At 38.1% G+C, this 21,190-nt stretch overlaps 1 protein-coding gene across 2 annotated transcripts in view; it reads left to right on the forward strand.

Moving 5' to 3' along the window:
• Window positions 1-21,190, forward strand: part of RORA (RAR related orphan receptor A) — a 349,216-nt gene that overhangs the window by 224,040 nt on the left and 103,986 nt on the right. For both annotated transcript variants that reach the window (XM_071754913.1, XM_071754914.1), the window contains exon 2: window positions 12,043-12,072. In XM_071754913.1, coding sequence (XP_071611014.1) covers window positions 12,043-12,072 — 30 coding nt within the window. The remainder of the gene's footprint in view (window positions 1-12,042; window positions 12,073-21,190) is intronic.

Below are 21,190 nucleotides of genomic sequence, written 5' to 3' on the forward strand. Positions count from 1 at the left end.
TGATCCAAACCTACCCCAAAGATCAAGACCCATCTTAAAAAGGTTACCATATGAAATGGCTTGGCAAAGAGATGAAGAAACACGCTGAACTTACCTATTTTATTGGTAGGAGGTTATAATACATGGAAACTATGTGAATTTTACACAGGCATTGGAGGAATTGATAGCAAAACCAGAAAGTGAGGACAGGTCCCTCAACTCTTAGTGCATGTGCTTGGAATGTTAACCACGTAACTTCAGGCTGGGGTGTCGATCCCTTGGGCTGACTCAAGGCTCAGAAGTGGGTCTCTACCCACAGGCTTATGGATAAGGAGACAGACGACACTGAGAGCTTCCAGGAGCTGAGTGCACACAGGGAAAAAAAGGCTACAGTCAGTCTGAAGCATGTGTTGGAAGCAGGATTTTTGCTTGGGGCTTATGTCTAAAATTAGCTTTCTTTTTTCTGTGCCAAGCTGGTGTACATTTTGAAAGTGGTAAATACTTGTTTGAAGTACTCTGCTGCATTTCAAGTTTAATTTATAATAAACAAGAAGCCTTTCAGATCTGAAATGGACAACACTAACCTAGCCAGGATGGTTTGAGAGTTGGCAGGCAGTCAGCTTGCTTTGCAAATGGCATTCCATAAATCTTTGTGTGAAAGCTTGCAGTAGGAGGTTTGGGAATGGTGGGTGGCAACACACAGATTCACTGTCGTACGCTGCAGAAGAAACACACAGTTCCCTCTTAACAGAGCTGCCAGAAGACAGGAGTTACAAGTATGGGGTCCCAGCTGTACTTCTGAGGTGGATTATAGCTGTGGTGTGGATGATTGGTTTTCTGTTCAGTTCATGTATCCATGCAGCAGGTTAGGATATTTCTTACCATGATCTTTCCTCCTCCTTATTTAGCCACAGATCATAATATATCTAAATATTTTCCAACTTCTGAGTTAAGTTTTTAAGGGAAACTCTCTTGAGATCCAACTCATCCGACAGATGCTCCTAGGTCCAGGATCATGGGTAACATATGAACCTTGCCATATAATCACATATAATGCAAGAGCCCTAATGTGTGAAAAGTAGACCAGGGTGGTGTCTAGAACTGAATAGTTAAAGCAAACAAACTATTAGCTTACACTATTAAAAAGGGCCTTTGTGCTACTGAGTAACTATGTGGCACTGATTCAACCAACATGTTCTTTTTGACTTGCCTTCCTGAGATGGCAAATACCACTCTTTGGTATATGTTAGAAAAGGCAAATTAATCTCAGTCTAATTTGGTTTTATTCCTTTCTTTGGTGTAATTCAAATATCTCATAATCATTTTCATAATAGAAATTCTAAGATACACTTTAGGTCAAGGGGTTATTAACACCTTATTCTATTTCCTAAACATGTAAATATTACATTATGAGCTGCATGTCAATTTTGGAACATAATGGTCTCTGTAAAGGAAGTAAGCTTTTCCACTAATCACTGAGAAGAGACATTTGTTGAGATTTTGACTCTACTGTGCACCCCCAACCATCACAGCAGTGCAGTGAGCAGTGCCAAACAGCTGGCACCCTGAACACAGGGAAGTGAAAACAGCAGTGGTCTTCCATAAGGAGAAAAGAAAAACTCTGAGAAGTGAATGTCCAACCAAATTTGGGGTGTAAATATGCTAGAATAATGCAGGTAGATGAAAAATAATTTCACTAATTCCATTTAGATTTGTAGCTCATACAAAACAAGAGGACAAGCCCCTTTTTTCTAGCAAAAAAAAAAAGCATAATATTACAGACTTTTAATATGACATCTGTTTCAATTTATTAATTATAGTTTCTTTAAACAAAAATTACCAAATGGAGGTTAAATGGTACCAAATGTTTTTTTTCTGTACATGTGCATTTTAAATGAGCAAACTGCCCTTTTTGAGAGATACTGAGGAGGTTCATAGTTTTCCTTTAGTGCTTTATCCTTTAATGGCACTGAAAGTACAAAGGGAGGGAAACTTAGCAATTTTTTTCACTTCTATTGTGCTGCAATATTAAATAACTGCTAAAAAGAAGCAACAAGTGTAGTATTCACAAGCTAACTAAGAGGGAATTAGAAATTTGTCAAACTCCTGTCAAGAAATGTAGTTCACATCAGGAGCAACCAGTTTATTAATTTTGCTGGAATCGACAGACTTTTCTCTAGAGTGTTCTCCCCTTTCCTGAAATAAGTTTAGTGATTTAAACTCAACTCTCCAGGGGTCTCAGCACTGAAGGAGTCTGAAGTGTTGAAGTGCTACTTGTGCTATATTCAAGTCTCGAATTCTGCATGAATTTCCAGCACAAACCCTTCCCTCTCCCTATTTTCCCCTCATTCATCGAAGCTGATGAAGACGACATAATAGAATCTTAGTTCTTGTCCTCAGGAGAGCAAAGTAATGAAAAGTTGAGATTCAACCTCAGTATATTTTAAAATAAAAAAAGGAAAAAGTTGCAATTATAAGAGACTTCTTTAAAAAACTGTGATTTTTTTTTTCTTTTTTCATTTTTTTTTCCTCAACAGTCCGTCTCAAAAGAATACTGAAAGGCCAATGTACGTTGCAGATAAAGTATTCCAGTTGGGATAGATGAAGTAATGTGTAAGGAATCAATTTTTCTGGATCAAAAATATTACCATATAAATACTTTGCAAAGCAGATGAGTAAAGAAAATCTGGTCTTCATGAAAAACATTTGTGACCTTTCAATTAAGTTTCAAGTAACCCACCAGTTATAATAAGAAACTGGTATCTTAACTTTGCTTCGTTTGATGTACAATGGGACAGACTCATTGAAGCTGTTCAGTAGATGATGGTTAGTGGGGTGAATCAAGGAATTCAGTCAGCTTAATAAACTTCCTTTGTGACTTTAAAAAGGTATTGCATGCCAGAGAAATAACTATCTTATGACACAGCTGTCATTTTAAATCCTGTAGAAATGTGTAGAACAGCACTGAATTCTCTCTCTGCAGTTAGTGTGGAATTAAATATTTCTTTCTGTGTATTCATTATGAGCTCTGAGCACATATATATAAAACAATGTGACCTTAGCATGTTATTATACAAACTGCTTTTGGAATGGAGGCCCAGATTTCATTTCTGAAATGTACATGGGTTACTGGCTGAGATGCAGCATTAAAACTGTGGTCCGCAGACACATTGTACTGCTTATCTTATCATACCTTTTATCTTCTCAATGAAGTCATAAACTGATTTTTAAAGATGCAGTGAGAAAATCCTTGCTTGGAGAGTTTTCGAATTAAGACTGCTGCTATGAGCCAGTCAACCCACTTTATACATCCATGACTTGTCCTTATGCAATTATTGCTTTCTCTCTCCTCTGTTAAGTGCAAGAAGTGTTTGTTTTTTGAGGATATGTAAACATTAACTTAATGATGTGAAGTCCTTCAAAAAAAGCCAAGCCAGTAATAGCAAAGCAAACACTAAAAGTAACCATGGTAGAGTTGTCTGCTTTTTGGTCTGTGATAGACCTTGCAATTTTAGGGTTTGTCTGAATGTAATAATTTTTTTTTCACTAAATTCCTCACATCTTTGCAAACAGTACAGCTCTACCTATAGTTAGTGACAAGCTACTCAGTAAGCATGGGTGGTTTCAATGTTAGAGAAGCACATGCTTGTAATTTGCCAACATACCTCCTTGTGTGATATTCCTGCTTGTTCTCAAAAGTTAACCTGGACTTATTGTGGCTGTATTTGCAGTGGAGGTCTCCCAGAACCACTTGTATGTCAGAGCAAAGGGGGTTGATAAATCACTTGATCGTGTCCTTCCCCCACACCATTTCTTCCAGCTTAGCAGAGAAGCCATGTCTGTTGTATGAGGGGGAGATTCTGCTAGTCAAAAAGCCAGCTTTCAGATACAGTATGTAGCAAGTTCCAATTACTTTTCAGCTTTCCTGTATCCTTTTTCATCCCTTTATTACAACCTGACCAGGCTCTTTCCGCCACCCTCAGAGTTACACATTTGAACAGTCCATGGGTGCATCTGTTCTTACTGAGAAGTGGCCATTGTCACAGAGCTGACCAACCAGGATTTCTGGTAGGGCAGAAGGAGCTGCTTAATGGCATTGGAATGTGGTTCAGGTGAAACTTGGTAGCAAGGTGCTCTTGACATTGGCATCTTTGCCAGCCTACTAATAATCTGTGTCCATTTTCCTCACTTTATCTGGCTGCTAGAATTCTATGAAGATTTTTTGAAGATGTTGTTTTGGGATGGATTAGGAGTGTACTTAATGCTGTAATGACTGGGTTTCATTGAGGACTTCTATTTGCCATCAGTTGCCTGCTGTATACAATCAGCACTGGCTTCAAGGGGCAAAACCAAGTAGTATTTTTATTTCGTGGTTATCTCTTTTCCTGGTGAGTGTACAAACTCAACTTCTCACAGAAAAGCGTTAGAAGAATATTCTTTTTAATTAGGTACGTTCTGCTTATTTGAAAGAACTCATCTGTGAACACCATCTCTTTCCATGGTCATTCCTGAGAACCAGGCAGTTAAGTATGAGGTTTGAATTGGTAATGAGTTTTTTAATTTTTGAAGTTACAGCAGTCTTGTCTATCTCTTTATTTTGAGAAGTGAACATATTTGACTTAAGGCCAAAAGGAAGAAGAATACTTGGATGTAACTAACCAGCAGGGCATGTTGCAGCATGCCTACTGAATAGGTATTTTAGATGCCAGCTTTTCTTTAGGCTCTTGTGAAAAATAGATGCATAGTTGTGGATTTGGAGTTCCTGAAGTCCAAACCAGGTCTGTACTTTTAATTGAAAATCAATAATGATTTTCAAGAAAGAGATGAATACCCATAAGAATTTAAAACTGTCTCCTCCTGTGAAAGTATACTTTAGAACATGACACTTACTGATTTGTTTCCTTTCACCTGACCAGTCCTTGGGGTTTGGTATTAGAATGACACACAGAGCCGATCTGATGCTGACAAGTCACTTGAATTTCAGTTGATATAATATTAAGTGAGTTTTAATACAAATAGTTACTCTAGATGCAAATCTGGATGATAGAATTTACATTGCAACTGCTGATGCTTCTCCAAAGGATATAAAGAGCTGTTCTGTGATTCTGTAATGGTATGAGAGGGAACTGGACAGACTTGAGTGTATAAGCATCTGAGAGTGATGACTTTTAAAAGTTTAAATAAGACTACAACATGATTAACAGAAAGGGCAGCTGAGTGAGAAGTATGTAGCAAGAAAAGAAGACTGCTTTCCAGTGTGCTTGCATTCTGTAAAACTTAAGAGTATCTGATGTTGGATATTAATGCTATTTCAAATAGATTCTTCCATGCCAAACATCATATGGTACAATATGCTATGAGTGGCTTAATGCTCAACAGGAATGTCTTCTTTGACTGATAAATATTTGTTACTTGTATTATTGAATGTTGAAGGCCTGGATTTTAAATAATCCATTTTGTAGATGCAAACAGTGTGTGCAAAAGCAGGTAGCTTCCTGCAGCACCAACATTCGCTGGTCATGGTTTCAGAAAAGTGAGTGGACCAGTAACTCATGTATTGAGGCAATATATTTCTTTTGAGGGAGTTGGTTTTTTGTGTTTTGTGAATGCATATAGCTCCCAGAGTTTTATGATGGTATTTTACAGGTGGACAGCTAATGAACAGAGGTTTTTCACAGAAATACTGAGAGGCTTCATTGTCAGCTGTAGTGTCAGTGAGGACATAGAAGATATAAATGGATGTATTCTTAACTAAAACAGGTTTTATTGGAAGATATTACAGGGTAGAATAATAAGAAAAATAATCTACAACTATATATTAAAATGTATTTTAAGTAGAAACACATTATTTTCTTTTTCTTGACATAAGAATATCCATCAGATCAGTTTAGATCATAACACAGTGCATTTAACTTTGCAATAATCTTTTATAATTAATTCCTTTTGCAGAAAATGTAAGTCACAGGGACTACAGCTACACGTTTCATAGTTGTTTGGTTTTGTTTCATTTTGGTTTGGCTTTTGTTGGTGAAAGACCTTTGGCAGCTCGAGTGAAAATGTTCACATGGTAGTTCTGCCTACCTGAAGGCACAGAAATGGGGCTTTGAGGCTTCTATTATCTCCCATCTTGCCTTAATTGATGTTATCAGGACGGCTGCAGCTTTGTGGTTCTTATGTCTCCTGGGCACCTCAGTGAGAATTTCAGTTTTGCTCTAAGGACAGTTAGATGTCCATGCACCTGGAGAAATAAATGACTGGCAAAGGTTGGCCTGAGTTAACACATTAAAAAAATAGCTGTTAGCCTCAGCTTTTATTTGTAGTTTGATAATCATCTGGATATTTTATGAAAATACCATGAACTCTGAATAATGCTGTGATAGAATTTATGTATGAATAGCGGCTGTGCATCTTAGGAGAGCAAAGATGATTTTTTCAGTACTGAAGCATCTAGGTCGGTCTTGATTCCTGGGACTTGTTTGTTTTCAGTAAAAGCTGTGAACAAGTCTGGGAAAGACTGAAATATTATATTTAAAAATTATAGTCATCATATTGGAAGGTGGGTTTTTAAAAAAGACAAACCTTTCTTTCTTTCCTTTTTTTTTTTTTTTTTTTTTTTTTTTTTTTTCCTTTATGTATGGAAAGCTTCCTGGTTTTTTGCATGTCCACTGAATGTCATCCTTGATCGTTGCTACCCTAGTGCATGATTTATTTCTCTTTGGAGTGAACTGTGAGCCTTAGTGTCCATTAACAGTTTTTGAAACAAAATGAAATTACATGGGGCACTTTCAGTAATGTGTGCTGATCACCATTGGCAGCTCTTCTGTCCTAGGTCACTGTTTGTTTTGCAACACGATTTGGTTTGGTTGAATTTACTGAAGTTGTATTTACAGAATAGCATGTGTGTTATTTTTACCTTAGTCACCATAAACAATGGCCTACAAAGGTCACAAAATTCTTTCAAGCTAGAGATCCTTACAGACTTTCACATAAGCTATTTTTAGTGTTTCTAGAAGAAGAAACTCCTTTCTAAATACACTCATATCTATTATTCTACTTTTTTAGGTTCTCTGCAAGTGCCCGAGTGTTACATATAATGAATTGCAGGCTTTGTGTAGTGACAGAGTGAAAAAGAAGTGGAGTGACAGGATGAAACACAGTGGGATCCAAGCTTGTAATGCATTTTCTTTCTGGTTTTACACAATATGTGAGGCAGGAGGCCTCGTGTTTAAAATTTTACCTTTCTTTCTCCCACAGGATTTCTAATCCATCCTAAAATTACTAAATTCCAGCACATGCTGGAGCCACAGTGCTGGCTTGAGGAAGGGCTGGGGGGCAGTCAAAGAAAGTAAAAACTGTGTCCGTTGATACACAGACCCAAGCAAAAGCATCATGTACTTATACTGTCTATATAGATGGTAGGTTCCATCCACACTGCAGTCAGACCAATGTTAATCACCTCATTTGGCATGAGAAGCAAAGCAGAGGAAACAAAATGCTGCCTACCAGAAGTCCCAGAGATGACTTAAGAGCTTTGCCAGTGATGTACGTGTTTATTTGTCCAAAATTCTGAGGAAGAGTTTTCTTAAAGATTGAAGGAAACTGCACTCAAGAATATCCTCTTTTGATATTTTGCAGAGTAATATATTCTGCCAGACAGGGGACTTTTTACTTATCTTTCTCTACATCAAAGTATGTTTTCCCCTTGAAATATGGGAAGTTGACAACTGTACAACAGCAGCAGGGATCTGGGTTCACAGAATAAGCAGTGTTTCATTATGCTGCTTTATTTGGACGGGCAACTGTGAGAAATAGCTTATGATGTATAAAATATCTGAGTCTCTTTTTGTACTTGAAGACATTGTTATCTCTATTTGAAGTTGGCTAGTGAAGGTCAGCTGGGCTAACTGCTTGCAAAAGAATATCCTGTCTCTGTTGGTAGATGTTCTTTTCAAAGTTCATTGCATCCAGAAAGCTATTTTTGTAAATACCACCCATCATGGCAAATTACATATTGTTAGTGGCAGGGGGAAAGGGAATGGTGTATGAATTCTTTCATTTAAAAAAAAAAAAAAAAAGATTGTTGTTGCAAAGAGCATTGCATAGCAACAATAATAAGTCTAAGAAGTTAATTTGTTTAACATTTGGCGTTGATCAGGAATGTCAAATTGCACTGCTGAAGTGATAAATTCTGTGATAACTGTAATATTGAAACTTTCACTCACTGATAACCATGGCAGTGATATATTGTGGTATTTTCATGACATTTCCTTTGCTTTACTTTGAAGTCTTGTTGGTTAAGTCAGGAAGTCTTTCTGTATTAGCAACACTGAAGTTAGGGTTGTTTCTTCCTCTCTTTTTTTTTTCCAATTTTATTTTATTTGTTAAATAAGAACGGAAAGCTGGCTGTTGAGGATCATGCTAATAGTGATAAGCTGTCACATGTCACTCCAGTCTCTCAAATTTTGAAATGAAACCTGTTACAGAATGGGTTTTCCATTAAGTAACATTTTGAAAGGAATCAGTAGGTTCATTGTGCTCTACTTATTAAAATCAGTAAATCTTTGTCTTTCAGTGATGTACTAAGTTTACATTTTATTATATAGTGGCTACTGAAATCTACATAAACTCATTGTCGAAACAGTGAATGGTTTGGGTTGGAAGGGACATTAAAGGTCATCTGGTTCCAACCCCCCTGCATGGTTCAGTCCCAGAAATATTTACAAATTAGAGCAATCCCAGTTAATCATGCCTAGTCTTGTGAAGAAAATTACTGATGTATGGTGGACATGCAGAGTTAGTTTCTTAAGAGATCTTGTTGTCTTCAAAAGAAACCATGAGAACTGTTCAAGACTTCTAGGATCTGGCTTGGACAAAAAGTGTTCAAAACCACCTGCAAGTAGGAGACAGCACTGCCCCCCCCCCCCCCCCAAAAAGGCAAAGATCTTGTAACTCCCTTTTATTACATTAAGTACTTTTCAGACTGATTTTTTTTTTTCCACAAAACACTCATTTTTAGAAGGTTATTATGCTTCTTGACTGTTCTGAATATCAAAGTCATTGGTTTTCTTCACTGAAACTAAAACTGATCTCGATGTTGGAATGTGTTGCATACTTAATACTTATAGCTGAAGCAGTGGTTACGGTGCATCTGACTTCCCTGTTTGGAAATGCTGGTGCATTTATTGCTCAGTTTTTCTTGTCACAATTACTGTTGTGAAAGGGGAGGCTTCTTAAAAATTTGTAACTCATTTTAACATAAGGGAAGATTCCTGGTTAATTTAAATCTAATCCTGTTAAACTCACTGGCAACATTTATCCTTGTTCCACCAGATTGCAGTTAGTCACTGAAAAACTGCAGTTCAAAGCAAAATACTTTGGTTTAACTGCAACTACCAGTGTAATTATGAAGGAGAGGCAAAAAAGCCAACCTCTAAGCTGTTGTTTTAAAAGGTTATCTAAAAATATCTGCATAAATCAGCTAAAAGGCCTTACCAGATGGTAATCGGTAATTATTGTGGAAACATCTGATTGGAAAAACCCACCACTCATCTCATAAAAAAAAAAAAAAAAAAGGTAGAAAAATATAAGCACTAATATTTCCATCACTGTTTTATCATGTATCAAGGGAAAGTAGGCCCTCAGTCAGCGAATACAGCTAAGTCTGTTTTGTGCTGTGGCAAATCCCATTGTGAAGAGTCCGTGAGTAATCAGAAGTGACAGCATAAGCACTTTCTGTTCAAAGTGATTTTACAGCAAACATTATTTTCTGAGGAAAGTACACATATGGCTCCCATAATGCTGAAAGAGCACTGATGTATCCATTTATTAGCACTAGTGTTGGGAGAGGAAGCTTGCGAATGTTCAGATTTAAGACCTTTTTCTTGGCGTTTCCCATTCCATAAAGCATCCCTAAATTTCCAGGATCTGGCCAGGTAGACGCTTGGTGGGGCAAATGCTTCTGCCAAGGGAATATTATGACAGTTTGTGACAACAAAGACCCTGTCAGGAGCTGTGCAGGCTGTTCAGTGATCACTCAAGAACTCTAACAGCAGCAAAAATGCTCTTGCTTGGTGGAACAACAAATGTTCTATATGAAAATAGTAATTTCAAAGTAAAAGGGTAAGGCAGACCTTTAGAAAAACTGAGAGGGTTTTTTGCCCTCATACCAAAGAGTGTGCAAGATAGTCTTTGTGCATTTTGAGGTAGGAGCTTCAGATCTCTCTTCTACTCCTTACTCTGCCCCTGTTCTTGCCCTAAGCAATCATTCCTATGCTAATGCTCACCAACTTGCCAAGCACAGCTGTCCTGACCTGTCCACCACTCTGAGCCAGCCAGTAATGATGGGGCTGGAATGGAAATCTGAAAAAGCTGGCTCTTATGAAATATGAATTTACGAAAAAAAATTGTCCCTTCTACTAGCTACTTATGTAACTACAAGGTTTTATTTATGTTATGCCTGTTTTCCTTTTGTTGTTACTGCTTACCCTGTTCTATAGTTTGAGGCTACAACCCTGATTCCTTGCATGACGAATGTACAAATTTGGCTGGGACCTTTTCAGTTTAAGTCAGCACACATACATATTCAAGTTCCAGTCTTCTGAGGTTTGTAAATTGCCTACCAGTGTTTCACATTTACAAAATGATTCAAAGGGTCAGAACTTTTCTTCTCAAAGCTTGGAGCCTCTCAGTTTTGCTTTTCAGAGAAAAAAAAGCTTCCAGTGTGTGCAGTTGCAGAACATTGTGTTTCAAAACCAAAAGGCCAATAGCAGTAAAGTGGAATTAAAAATCCTTGTGACATTTATGCCAAACTTGACAGCTGTGTATTTGGGGTTGGCATTGTGTATTTATTTATCTACCAAAAGCATGAATAGTTTGAAAACTGTTGGCTTTGGTAGTTAGCTCTAAATCTGCAAATAAGGTATATATGTTTTCCTGAATTATTATGACGTACTGCGTACCTGAGATATTCCATAACAAAGAAGCCTCACATAAAAGTCTGTTTTTTCCATAGCTTTTTTTTTTTTTTTTTTTTTTTTTTTTTTTTTTTGGAAGAAGTACTTAAAGAAATAGGAAGATAGCTAAGGAGATTCAGATCTGTCTTTTATGAATAGTAAGGCAAACAATTCCAATTCCAAAATTTCATTACAGGCTTTAATCACAAGTGAAATGTTTCAAATACTTGTACTGCTTCCAGTAACCTCTTTCTGTTCTCATAAAATTCCCCCCAAGGAGAATGAAGCTTAAATACTGAGGGGCTTGAGTAGAACGCCATTTATCTACTAAAGTGGAGGCAGTGTTTTTTGTATTTAAGCATGAATTCCGATGACATTTAACAGAGTTAATTTTATCTTTATTTGGTATTATGAATTTTGCCTTGTTCTGTTCACTCTGTTGCTTTCTTTAAAATGCCTCTCAAATTTCACTGGCACTGGACCATCTTTGGTGATTGCTGCCACATGCCTGTCTAGCATAAAAACATCTTTATTATTTCAGAAAGTATATATTTAACAGCTTGGAGATATTTGCATCTGGCTTGGAATTATGGCAAGTAATACTCATATTGAGAGAGCTGTTCATTTGTTTTTAATGAGCATAAGCTACAGCTTGAAGTCAAGGAACTACTTGAACTTAATGATACAGCAAATGAATTGTTGTACTCAAATCTGTTCTGTCTGGGTAGTTTCATGTGTACTTGTTAATACGAGTGCAAGAAAATCTTTAACCATGAAAAATAAAAGGGGGCTTCCTTAGTGGTGGTGGTGGTATCTTCTGTTTGCATCAAGTTCAGTTTTAAAACTGCAGCATCTACATACGCATTCCAGTGACAAAATTTAAGCAGTACGTGTTGAAACATTTCTTGATGAAAGAGAAAATAAGCCATTCAACTCTGCCTGCAAAGAAAGGAAATCCTCCCACCTCAAACGTACAAATAATTGTGATTTTCATTCCTCGTTTATAGTGGCTGCTGTGTGTCTGCAATAAAATATTTAATAATGAAATGCATGTCAAAAGAATTTACTCAGTGGCTGCTTTTCTAACACTGGTTTCATTTCTTCCCTACAGGTATTTCTGTAACAAAGAAGACTCACACATGTAAGTAATACCTTTTGATTTAGCCTCTTACAAATAGAATTCATGATAGGCTGTGCTGTGGTGCCCAGACTCTTAGGTGTTTGTCTGGTGTGAAAAGGCTCCATTTTAAAGATTCTTTTGGGTTTTCTGCTTTAGAGTGGTTCTAGTCCTCACCTGAAGTGTCATCTAAATGAATATACAATGCATGTGCTTGTATTGTGTTACGTTCACGTGTGTTAAGTTGGAGGGCAGAAAAAATTGTGAAGAAAGGCAAAATTCTTCGTTCTTATATGAATACCTTGCAGCTAGCTGATAATTAGCATAACCAGAAGATACAGGTAAGGAGAATGGTTGCATTTTTATCTGTTATTTGCACAGTATGATTCAAGTAAAAATAATTCTATTGGAAGTCTTCTGTCCCTCTCTATGCATTAATCTGAAAGGTAAATAATTTTGTGCTTGTGCTTAAGGAGCTCTTGATGGAAATGGAGGTTATTGTTTTGCTCTCAGCTGTATAAGCAGTGCTTGTAAGTGGCAACCTTGGAAATGGATGTGGATGCGTGCATTTACTTGTGTATACATCTATTCTGAATCTTCTTCAAAGACATCATTACTGGGGATCAACTCTCATCTACTCTGCAGTGAGTTAAAAGCACAATTCTTTTGTAGCTGAAGGAAATGTGTTGAGATTCTGTGGATACTGTGGAGGTTTGGAAATCTGGAAGTGCAGGAATTGTACTTGCCCAGGATCTGAAGCAGGAGTAAGCTAAAGCTGAGTCTGTTAGTCTCCTGAAAGCCTTCTTACAAAACACATGGTAGGCTGCACAAAGTTTAGAAAGATGTACTCATGTTAATGGAGTTACACATTTGAAGTATGTTTATGGCAGCTTTTAGGGTTAAAGCAGTGTCATAAAGTGTCTTACGTGAATTTCATTCTTACTTCATTTGTAGTTTTAAAGAATTCATGTCATGAAAACCTTGAGATTATGGATTCTAACCATAGATAATCACAAAATGCAGTGGCTTGACTCCAGAATTTCAGATGAGAAGCTGGTGTGTATGTGATCTGAAGCAAATGGCAAATGTCACATTTTTGGAGCATGATGGCCCCTCCTCTGCTTATGTGGGCTTGCTGCTTAATGCATTCTTAGGGTCAGATCCTCTTTGGCTGAATTCGTGTGTGCTTTCCATTGAACTTAGTGGGAGCTACAGATAGGCATCTGAGGGCAGACTTTGACCCTTAAGTTTTTTGGGAATATTTGAGCTCATGCTGACTGAGATTGACAGTACAGGAGACTGAAGTCCTCTGTATATCCGCAGGCCTCTGTATATCAGGCATTGTACAGACAGCTTCCTTGCACAGCCTTGCCCATGAGTTCAACCCTGGCCTGGAGTGACCACCCTCTCTAGAGGTGGTAAGTAATTTGGGATTTACACAACCTCAGTCTTGGGCCTCTCTTGTATAGAGGCTAAAGACTGTATGTGGTGGTTCAAAACACTCCACCTGCCAATCAGCTCAAGTCACCTGCTTTAGTTTTTGTACAGCAGTGCCTTGTACTCACCTGCTGTATGGAAGAGTCACATCTCCAGTTCCAGAATTTTTTAATACTTCTTATAGGGAAATTTGAATAGTAACCTCAGACCTAAAAAGTGTAGGAAATGTGCTCTTAAGTCATTCCAGACTGATTGTTATGGATGCTGTGTTTGAGGCCTACAATGAAAAAAAGATGTGTCCATTGAGTATATTAGATGCTTAGGTACTGCTCACTACCTGTGGCCTTTCACCTAGTGAAGACAGAAATCAGGGTCACAGCGTCTTCTATATTGAAAGCTCTGTTTGTGATGTTTTAAGAAGACACTCAAACAATAGTTCCTTGATTTGTTAATCAGTTGTCATGCAATTGATGAAGCATGACCAAAAAAGTTTCCTGAATAATGGTAAGATAAGCTTACCCATTAAGAAAGGATTAAAATAGAAGGAGCAGTATGCTGTAATTGGCATGATGAAAATTCAGGCTATGTTTGTTAGCCAATATATATGAGGTTTCATTCAGGTTTGGTTGAAGTTTTTAGAATTCCTTCCTGTTCTGACAAATTATCATAGGAATTAATGTGAATCGTGTGACTTAGACATTTTGGCATCACAAGCAGCTTGTTTTCCCTTACTGCCCAGAAGTTTGTTATTGAATAAAATAAGTGAACACCAAATGTCACAGTTTGGAGTGACTTGGAAAACAATTTTATATAAACACCGAGATGCAGTAACTACAACTCAAGTCTAAGATTTTAAGGAGGCAAGGGGACACTTTTTGTATCGAGTTGACCTAGAGTTTTCCTATCCCTCTGTATCAGTATATATGACATATGTGATTTAGGCAACATGCAGTAGGTTTTCTGCAGTAAGATTTCAGAAAACACTCCAACAAACACTGCATGAAGTGTGTATGGGCACTGCTCTTTAGAAATATGGATCAAGTATTCTTGTTCCAAGTTTGCAATGTATGGAATAGGAGGGTACTGACTGGGAAAACTAACACTTCTAGTGATCTTTTTACTTAATTAGTGGAGTACTTTGCCAGCAAATTTGATGTTATGCGTCTGAAACATCAGATTAATCCTTTTTAGATGTCATCCTGATAGCCATTTTGGTTGTGCAGGTTTTAAAATCAGTGGTGGTCATCTCTCTCTACTACTTAGTTCCTTCTGGGTTTATTGTTTGAGATTTTGTGCTTATTTTACTCACTTTTTGGTAATGCTCCGTAGCAAAAGGGTTCTCTCAGCTGAAACTGAAGTACTGTGGTGATGAGAGGCACCTAGGTAATTTCTGAATCAAACAATAGGTCAATATTGGTACATGAAGAAAATTGGTACTGAAGAAATAGAAGTCTGCCTTAATGTAACCAGCAAAATAAAACTTGAGAGATTTACAGTCTTCTTGATTCAATTTTAGGCAAGTATTCTGTTTTACTAACTGCATCTCCACATCCTCTCTTTACTAGACTCTGAACATTACAAAACCTGCCATTTTACAAAGGGTGTAATATTTTTCCAAGCAGCACTTTCCAAGCAGACAAACTTTGTCTGTCCCCAAATGCAGTTTTTCCCTCAGCAGATGAAACAGGCTGTTGAAGTGAAAATCCATGGTCAATCTGTAGAACTAGTATCTCTTGGGCTCACATGATGATTTGTTACAGGTTAGCCATCATATCCTTTGGTCTAGCTTAGTCAGATGGTAAAGTCCCAGTTCTATCTCCTCTTTTATCACTTCATCCCACATGAAATGGGTCTTTTTGACTCAGGAAAGACATGACTGTCAGATTCTTTTCTGATCATTTAATTTGCAAGTACAACCCTCTTCCTCTTATGTTTCATGCCCTGAATAGAAAAATACAGTGAATGCTAAATTTGATGCACAGCTTCACTTTTTTTTGCAAATTCAGAAAGGGTTCATTATATCAGTAATAACTAAAGATGTAAAATTTTGGAGAATGGAAGGTTGCAAAGGACCTGGCATTTCATACCCACTAACTTGGGTTTATGCTCAGTCCTGAAGTGTGTACTGTTTTGTTTCTGACATCTTAAATCTAAATCCTTCATAGAGTGAGTTTGATGGCCTCTAGTAGATTACCTGTGTCTCAGAACTATCACACAAATACATGGCCTTATTTTTCTCCATATCATTTTTATATCCTGGGAATTGGCTCTCTTAAATGAATTTGGTTGGACTGTCTGTCAGAGTTCTGGGGTGGTTTCCTGCAGATGCACCGGGGATGCTGATAGTGTAATCAATCCACAGTGTCATGGAACCTCCTCTCACTATTTGAATTGCCATGAACCACAGTCAGAAATTTCAAAGGAGTTTGATGACATAAAGGAAGTTCATATCTGCATAGAGGTTCAGGTGCATTCATTTATTTGTTTACCTGAAATTTTTAAGAATAAAAAGGTATGGATATTGCAAGCTGCCTTACCACACCATTTTCTGTCCACGTGTCCAGAAAGCCATGCAAGAGCTCCTACCCTCTACTGGTACATTATTCTGCAGCAGAAAAGAATCAGAAGCCTGAGTCCCTGGTGACTCCCTGTGCAGGGGCAGGGACCTGGGGTGCAGGGGTGCTCTCACCTGGGCTGTGTTAATCCAGGTGCTCCTTTGAATTAGGGGCTGCTCATTGGGTTTAACTTTCCAGTGACAGTTCACCTACAGATCACTGTCAGCACACAATGTGGGTGATGATGACCCAAGTTCAAAGCTTTTTGACAGCTGCTTACTTCATGCCCTTACACTGTCTGATGTTCACTGTTTGGAGGACAAGGCCTGTTTCTTTGGCCAGCCCCAGTGATCAGTAGCCAAGTACCTCACTTCCTCTCCCCAGTCTCACTCACTTTTCAGTGAAATTTAAGGTTAAGATCTAACAGCCCAATCTGTTCTCTGATGCTCTTATGATAAGGATTTCTTTTATTGGTAAGGGAACTTGTCAGTTGTGCTACTTTGCTGCTATTATTTCCTAAATCTCTGGCTCAAGAGAGTCAGAGTCAGACGTTAAAGGCTGCTGCAAACTGTGGTTCAAAAAGCACACCTCATTCTCTGCTCGCAGCCAGCTGATCAGTTGAGCTGTTGGGAAGCTCAGGCTCCTCTCAAACGTGTACAGAGTACTTGGCATTGCAGGGTAGCTGTACCTTTTCAGTGTCTGGACAGTTTTGGTGTAGACTGTTGTATTTCAGTATGTCACCACTTGTTACCTACTCCCTCAACAACCACAGCTTTTGACATTTGCTCCTTTAATCTGTGTCACTGCCTGGCAATGTGTGAGGCTGGCAGAAACAGCATCCAGTGATTGTGCTTTGTAGATTGTATTGTGGTAGGTACCACAGTGAGAAAGCCCCTGTTAGTCATCTAATTTTTTATTATCTGTTTGCTTGTAATGCCAATAGATGTACTTTGTATCACATCCCGCGCTGTGTATTTTGTATTTTCATAGCCCAAAGTATATCTAGATTTAACAGAAAATACTTATACCAAAATCCTCTCTAGAGGATTAAAACTTTGAGATGTTTACCCTTTATTGTAGACTTGGGACTTCTCTGCTTTTTGTGATTTACTGAAATAGTTATTCTAGAGTAATCTTTCTTAAACAGTTATGTCAGTAGGTATCTCTGTATGAATTCCTTATTTTTTGATTAAATGTTCCTTAATTACACTGAAATTATCCTTTCAGTTAATTTCTTGCAGATAAGAAATGTTTGCAAAGCTACGTGTTGGTTTTAATGACATAAGCTCCTGCTGGAAAATTAGGTGTGGACTGTGTGCTTTTAATTTTTATCACTAAATAAAAGCATTTTCATGAAGAGCTGGCTGCTTTGTTGGCAAAGGGTAGAGGTAAACCCATCCCTTCTGCTGAGATCACACACCAGGCATCTATGCCAACCCTCCCCTCACTCTCTCATCACCCTCACAGACTATTCCTACACTCGTCTTGTAGTAGGTGTTGATCCTGAGAAGTATCTTGACTCCAGTGAGATTTACCTTCAGGCTAAGTGATCAATTCATCTTTCAGGTCTGCAGTGTAGTTTGATTTATATTATAAGGAGATGAACTTGACTGTATACTGCCTACTACACACAACAAGGCCTTGGAAGTTGGAGTGACAGCGTTAGATGTGTCAATGGATAACCATGGTCCTAGCAAGTCCCTAAGTCTTTGGCTGGAGCTTGGAGTGCTCTCTCTGCACTGCTGCTGCAGCACAAGTAGCCAAAAAGCAGGGAGGGTTGTCTTCTTCAGGCATAAACACACTTTTAACTATCTGGACCAGAGATCCCTTCCTAAGACATGTCTTTCATAGGTTTGGCTCTGAGCAGTTGCTGAGGAAGGGACTCTGCTTGCTAGAAAGAAAGAGGCTGGTTAGGGGACATGAGACAGCTCTGCAGTTTCACAGGTGCCCAAACATCCTGAACTGTTGTTCACTGAAGTTCTACAGGCATATTAAGGTTTGCAACTTAATTGAACCCAAGGCCTGGATTTCTCCTTCTCTTCTTTGCTTTCCACATTATATTTATAGCCACTGCTAAAGTTTTCTCAAAAGTTAGTTATTTTGTGTAATTGTATTGGATAGAAAATAACTTTTTTTTTCTGGTCTAATTGAAAATTACTTGGTACATCTACTGTACGTTGTACTGTCTGCTTCACCTTCTCTTTTTTGTGTGCTGGCTAAAGCAAGTAAATGATACTTTTCCCTGACAAAATAAAAGCCTGCAGAAAACTGATGGTTAACAGGATCTGCTGTTAGCACTGAGGCCTAAAGAGAACAGGTGAAAACTAAACCCTGTCCCCTGAGGCCAATAAAATAGCTGTTTGGTCCCCTGTGTGTAACCTCCTAATAACTTTACTGGGCAGCCTTAAGATCCCTTGGGGGCTTCTCTGCAAGAGCACTCCCTCTCTTTGTTCAGATTGCTTATTAAAAATGATTTTATAATGAAGTTGCCTCAAATAGCAGCTACTTTCCTACTTGTCCTTGAAGCACTGTTTGCCCTGGTGAAGAATCCGAAGACAACTATCTAGGGCTTTTCTCTTGTTCAAAACTTTTGCTGAACTACTGCTACACTTTTTTTTTTTTTTTTTTTTTTTTTTTAAATTCCATTGTGCCAAAGAAAACCTTTTCTTCATCAGCTAGATATTGCATCTTGAATGCTGTTTTGAAGTTTGTAAAAAGGTTTTTGGATGCTGGCATCATCAAGCAATCAGTTTTATTCCCTGCCACACAAAACATTGTGTCAGTGACTTGTTTGTTGTCTGAAAGAGAATTAATGTTGCCACCGTGTTGTGGGTGCCAAGTTATTTAGTACAAGGGCAAAGGCACTGTCAAATAATGAGGAGAGAAAGGAATATAAAATATTCTAAAATAAGAAAATGTTTCTGGCTGGCTTGGGAGAAAGAATATGCAGAGTGACAGTGCTGTGTGTGAGTGTGAATTTCGTGGTAAGGCAGAAATCTGGTAAGAAAATGTGGTAAGGTGGAAATCTGTAGATGCTCTGCTTCTTGATGGTAGGTCTACAGCAGTGAAACATTTCCTCTGAGAACATTCTGATGGTTGTGAGCCTGGCCCTTTGCCCATGTGGAAGCAGCTGTGGGCAAAGCTTTGGGAGAACACTTTATTACTGTGTGCTTTATGCCCTCACAGAATAACTGGTCAGAGGCAAGAAAAGTCTGGTGCCTCTGATGTTCTGTTATCTACCCAAAAGCTTGGCCCCTGCCTGGGCCCCAACCCCTCAGCACAGTTGGAAGGAATATTTCATTTTCTCCAAGGCTGATAGAACAGGCAATTAAATGCACTGCCCTGGAAGTCCCATGGGGAACTCGGTCTATTAGCTGCTCTTGAAGCTCATGTCTCTTCTTTGGTTCTGTTCTGAATATGTGGAGCAGCTTCTATCTGCTTGGGACTCTTGGCTGTAACCATTAATTATGGAGTCATTTTACTGTGAGTTTTCTGGTAAATACCTTCAGATTGGTTTTTCTGTTCCCCTATAGCAAAATAGCATGCAAACCACAGCAAGGTAAACAACTACAAACAGGTGAAAATTAATTTTGGTAAACGAAGAGTGATAAGCATTTGCAAAATGTTACTCATTCAATATTAAGAAGTATGCCTGTGTGTGTATGTTGGATTATAATTCAGATACTCCAAAATCATGGCTGCCTAGCAAGCTCATTTAAACAAGGCAGAAAAAAGGAAACTCTCATAAATTTTGCAAGTCTTAATCTGGCAATAAGTCCTGACCCTTTCCATGCCTCTAATATATATTAATAGAGGTTACAAATTAACAAATTCCAGCTCTGCTCACACCTAATTTCTTTTTCTGCTCTGTCCTATGGAAGCGTACAAGATGGACAGAGACATTCTCTTTCACGTTTAAAAAATGGTTTGGAAGCCCATGTTTTAAGAAGTGCTGCAAAAGCATTAGGAGTTTTCTGACATCCACATCAGGCATCTACAATTTTGGTATCATCGTTAGAGAAGAGAACTGTGTTCTGTATAGGCTGACTCTATACTCTCCACACTCGTAAGACTTGTATCCAACTCTGATAGCAGTACAAGTTACTCTTGGCGAAGTTATGGTTTTTTTGTGCTTTTTGAGTGGCTCGGGCACTAGAAAACTGACAAATGAGACATCTCCAAATCTGCTTTTCAATTCTGGCCATTTTCCAATGCAAACAATGTCAAAACAAGTAACAAATGTTACTACTTACGACTTTCTTCTTTAATGTGAACAGGTCCTTGAAGTCACTTTATGGAAAGGTAAGTCTTTGTATCTATGATGGATTGCTACCAAATACAGCAACAATTAAAATTAGGATTAAAAGTGGGATTAAAATTATTTGAAGGCCTGCTTGCTGATTTTTTCAAAGATCAAAGTGTTTTCCCAAAGTAATCATTTATTCCTACAGACATATCACTGCTACCTTTTTCACACACTGAAAAGAATCTGGCCTCAAAGCTTTTTCTCTCACATTCATTTCACTTCATGATATTGTTTCTTATAACACAATATTGCATTTTTGTTGTAGCAGGGCTGAATTCTAATGAGTCTAAAGCAAGCTCAGTCATATGGATTTCTTCAAGGTTGGTATCTGAACCAAAAAAAGCACATTCTATTATCTGAATTTTGAAACCAGGGACTGATTCCATCATTCCTAATAGACTCATTTATTTGACAGTGCATTGCTAGACTTGTGCAGTCACCATTCTGAAGCAACTATTGAACCTGAAAAGGGCTTTTTAGTGTATGTTGATGGCTAACCTTATTAGGACTGTTAGAATATTGATAGTTTTTGCAGCCTTTCCATGAGAACATCACCTTCAAATTATTTAAATGTTCACCCCTTCTGGGAACAGTTTCATGCAGACCACATATAAGGCAGCTCCTTCTGGCAGTTCAGGTATTCACTCTAACTCATACTGAATCCATGTTCTTAATCTTATGCCCAAATGATGATGGTATTTTTAAAGCTCACATTTTATAGTTGTTTTGCTGATCAAGCTTTTTCTCCCTCATAGTCTCCTAATGTGTTGAAGTGTCGTAGTTAGTGGTCATCTAACAGACTCAAAGGTCAACATAGATCAGTTGGAAGAACTAAAATTTGGGG

This window comes from Heliangelus exortis, chromosome 11, assembly GCF_036169615.1.
Source record: "Heliangelus exortis chromosome 11, bHelExo1.hap1, whole genome shotgun sequence".
NCBI classification, from domain to species: Eukaryota; Metazoa; Chordata; class Aves; order Apodiformes; family Trochilidae; genus Heliangelus; species Heliangelus exortis.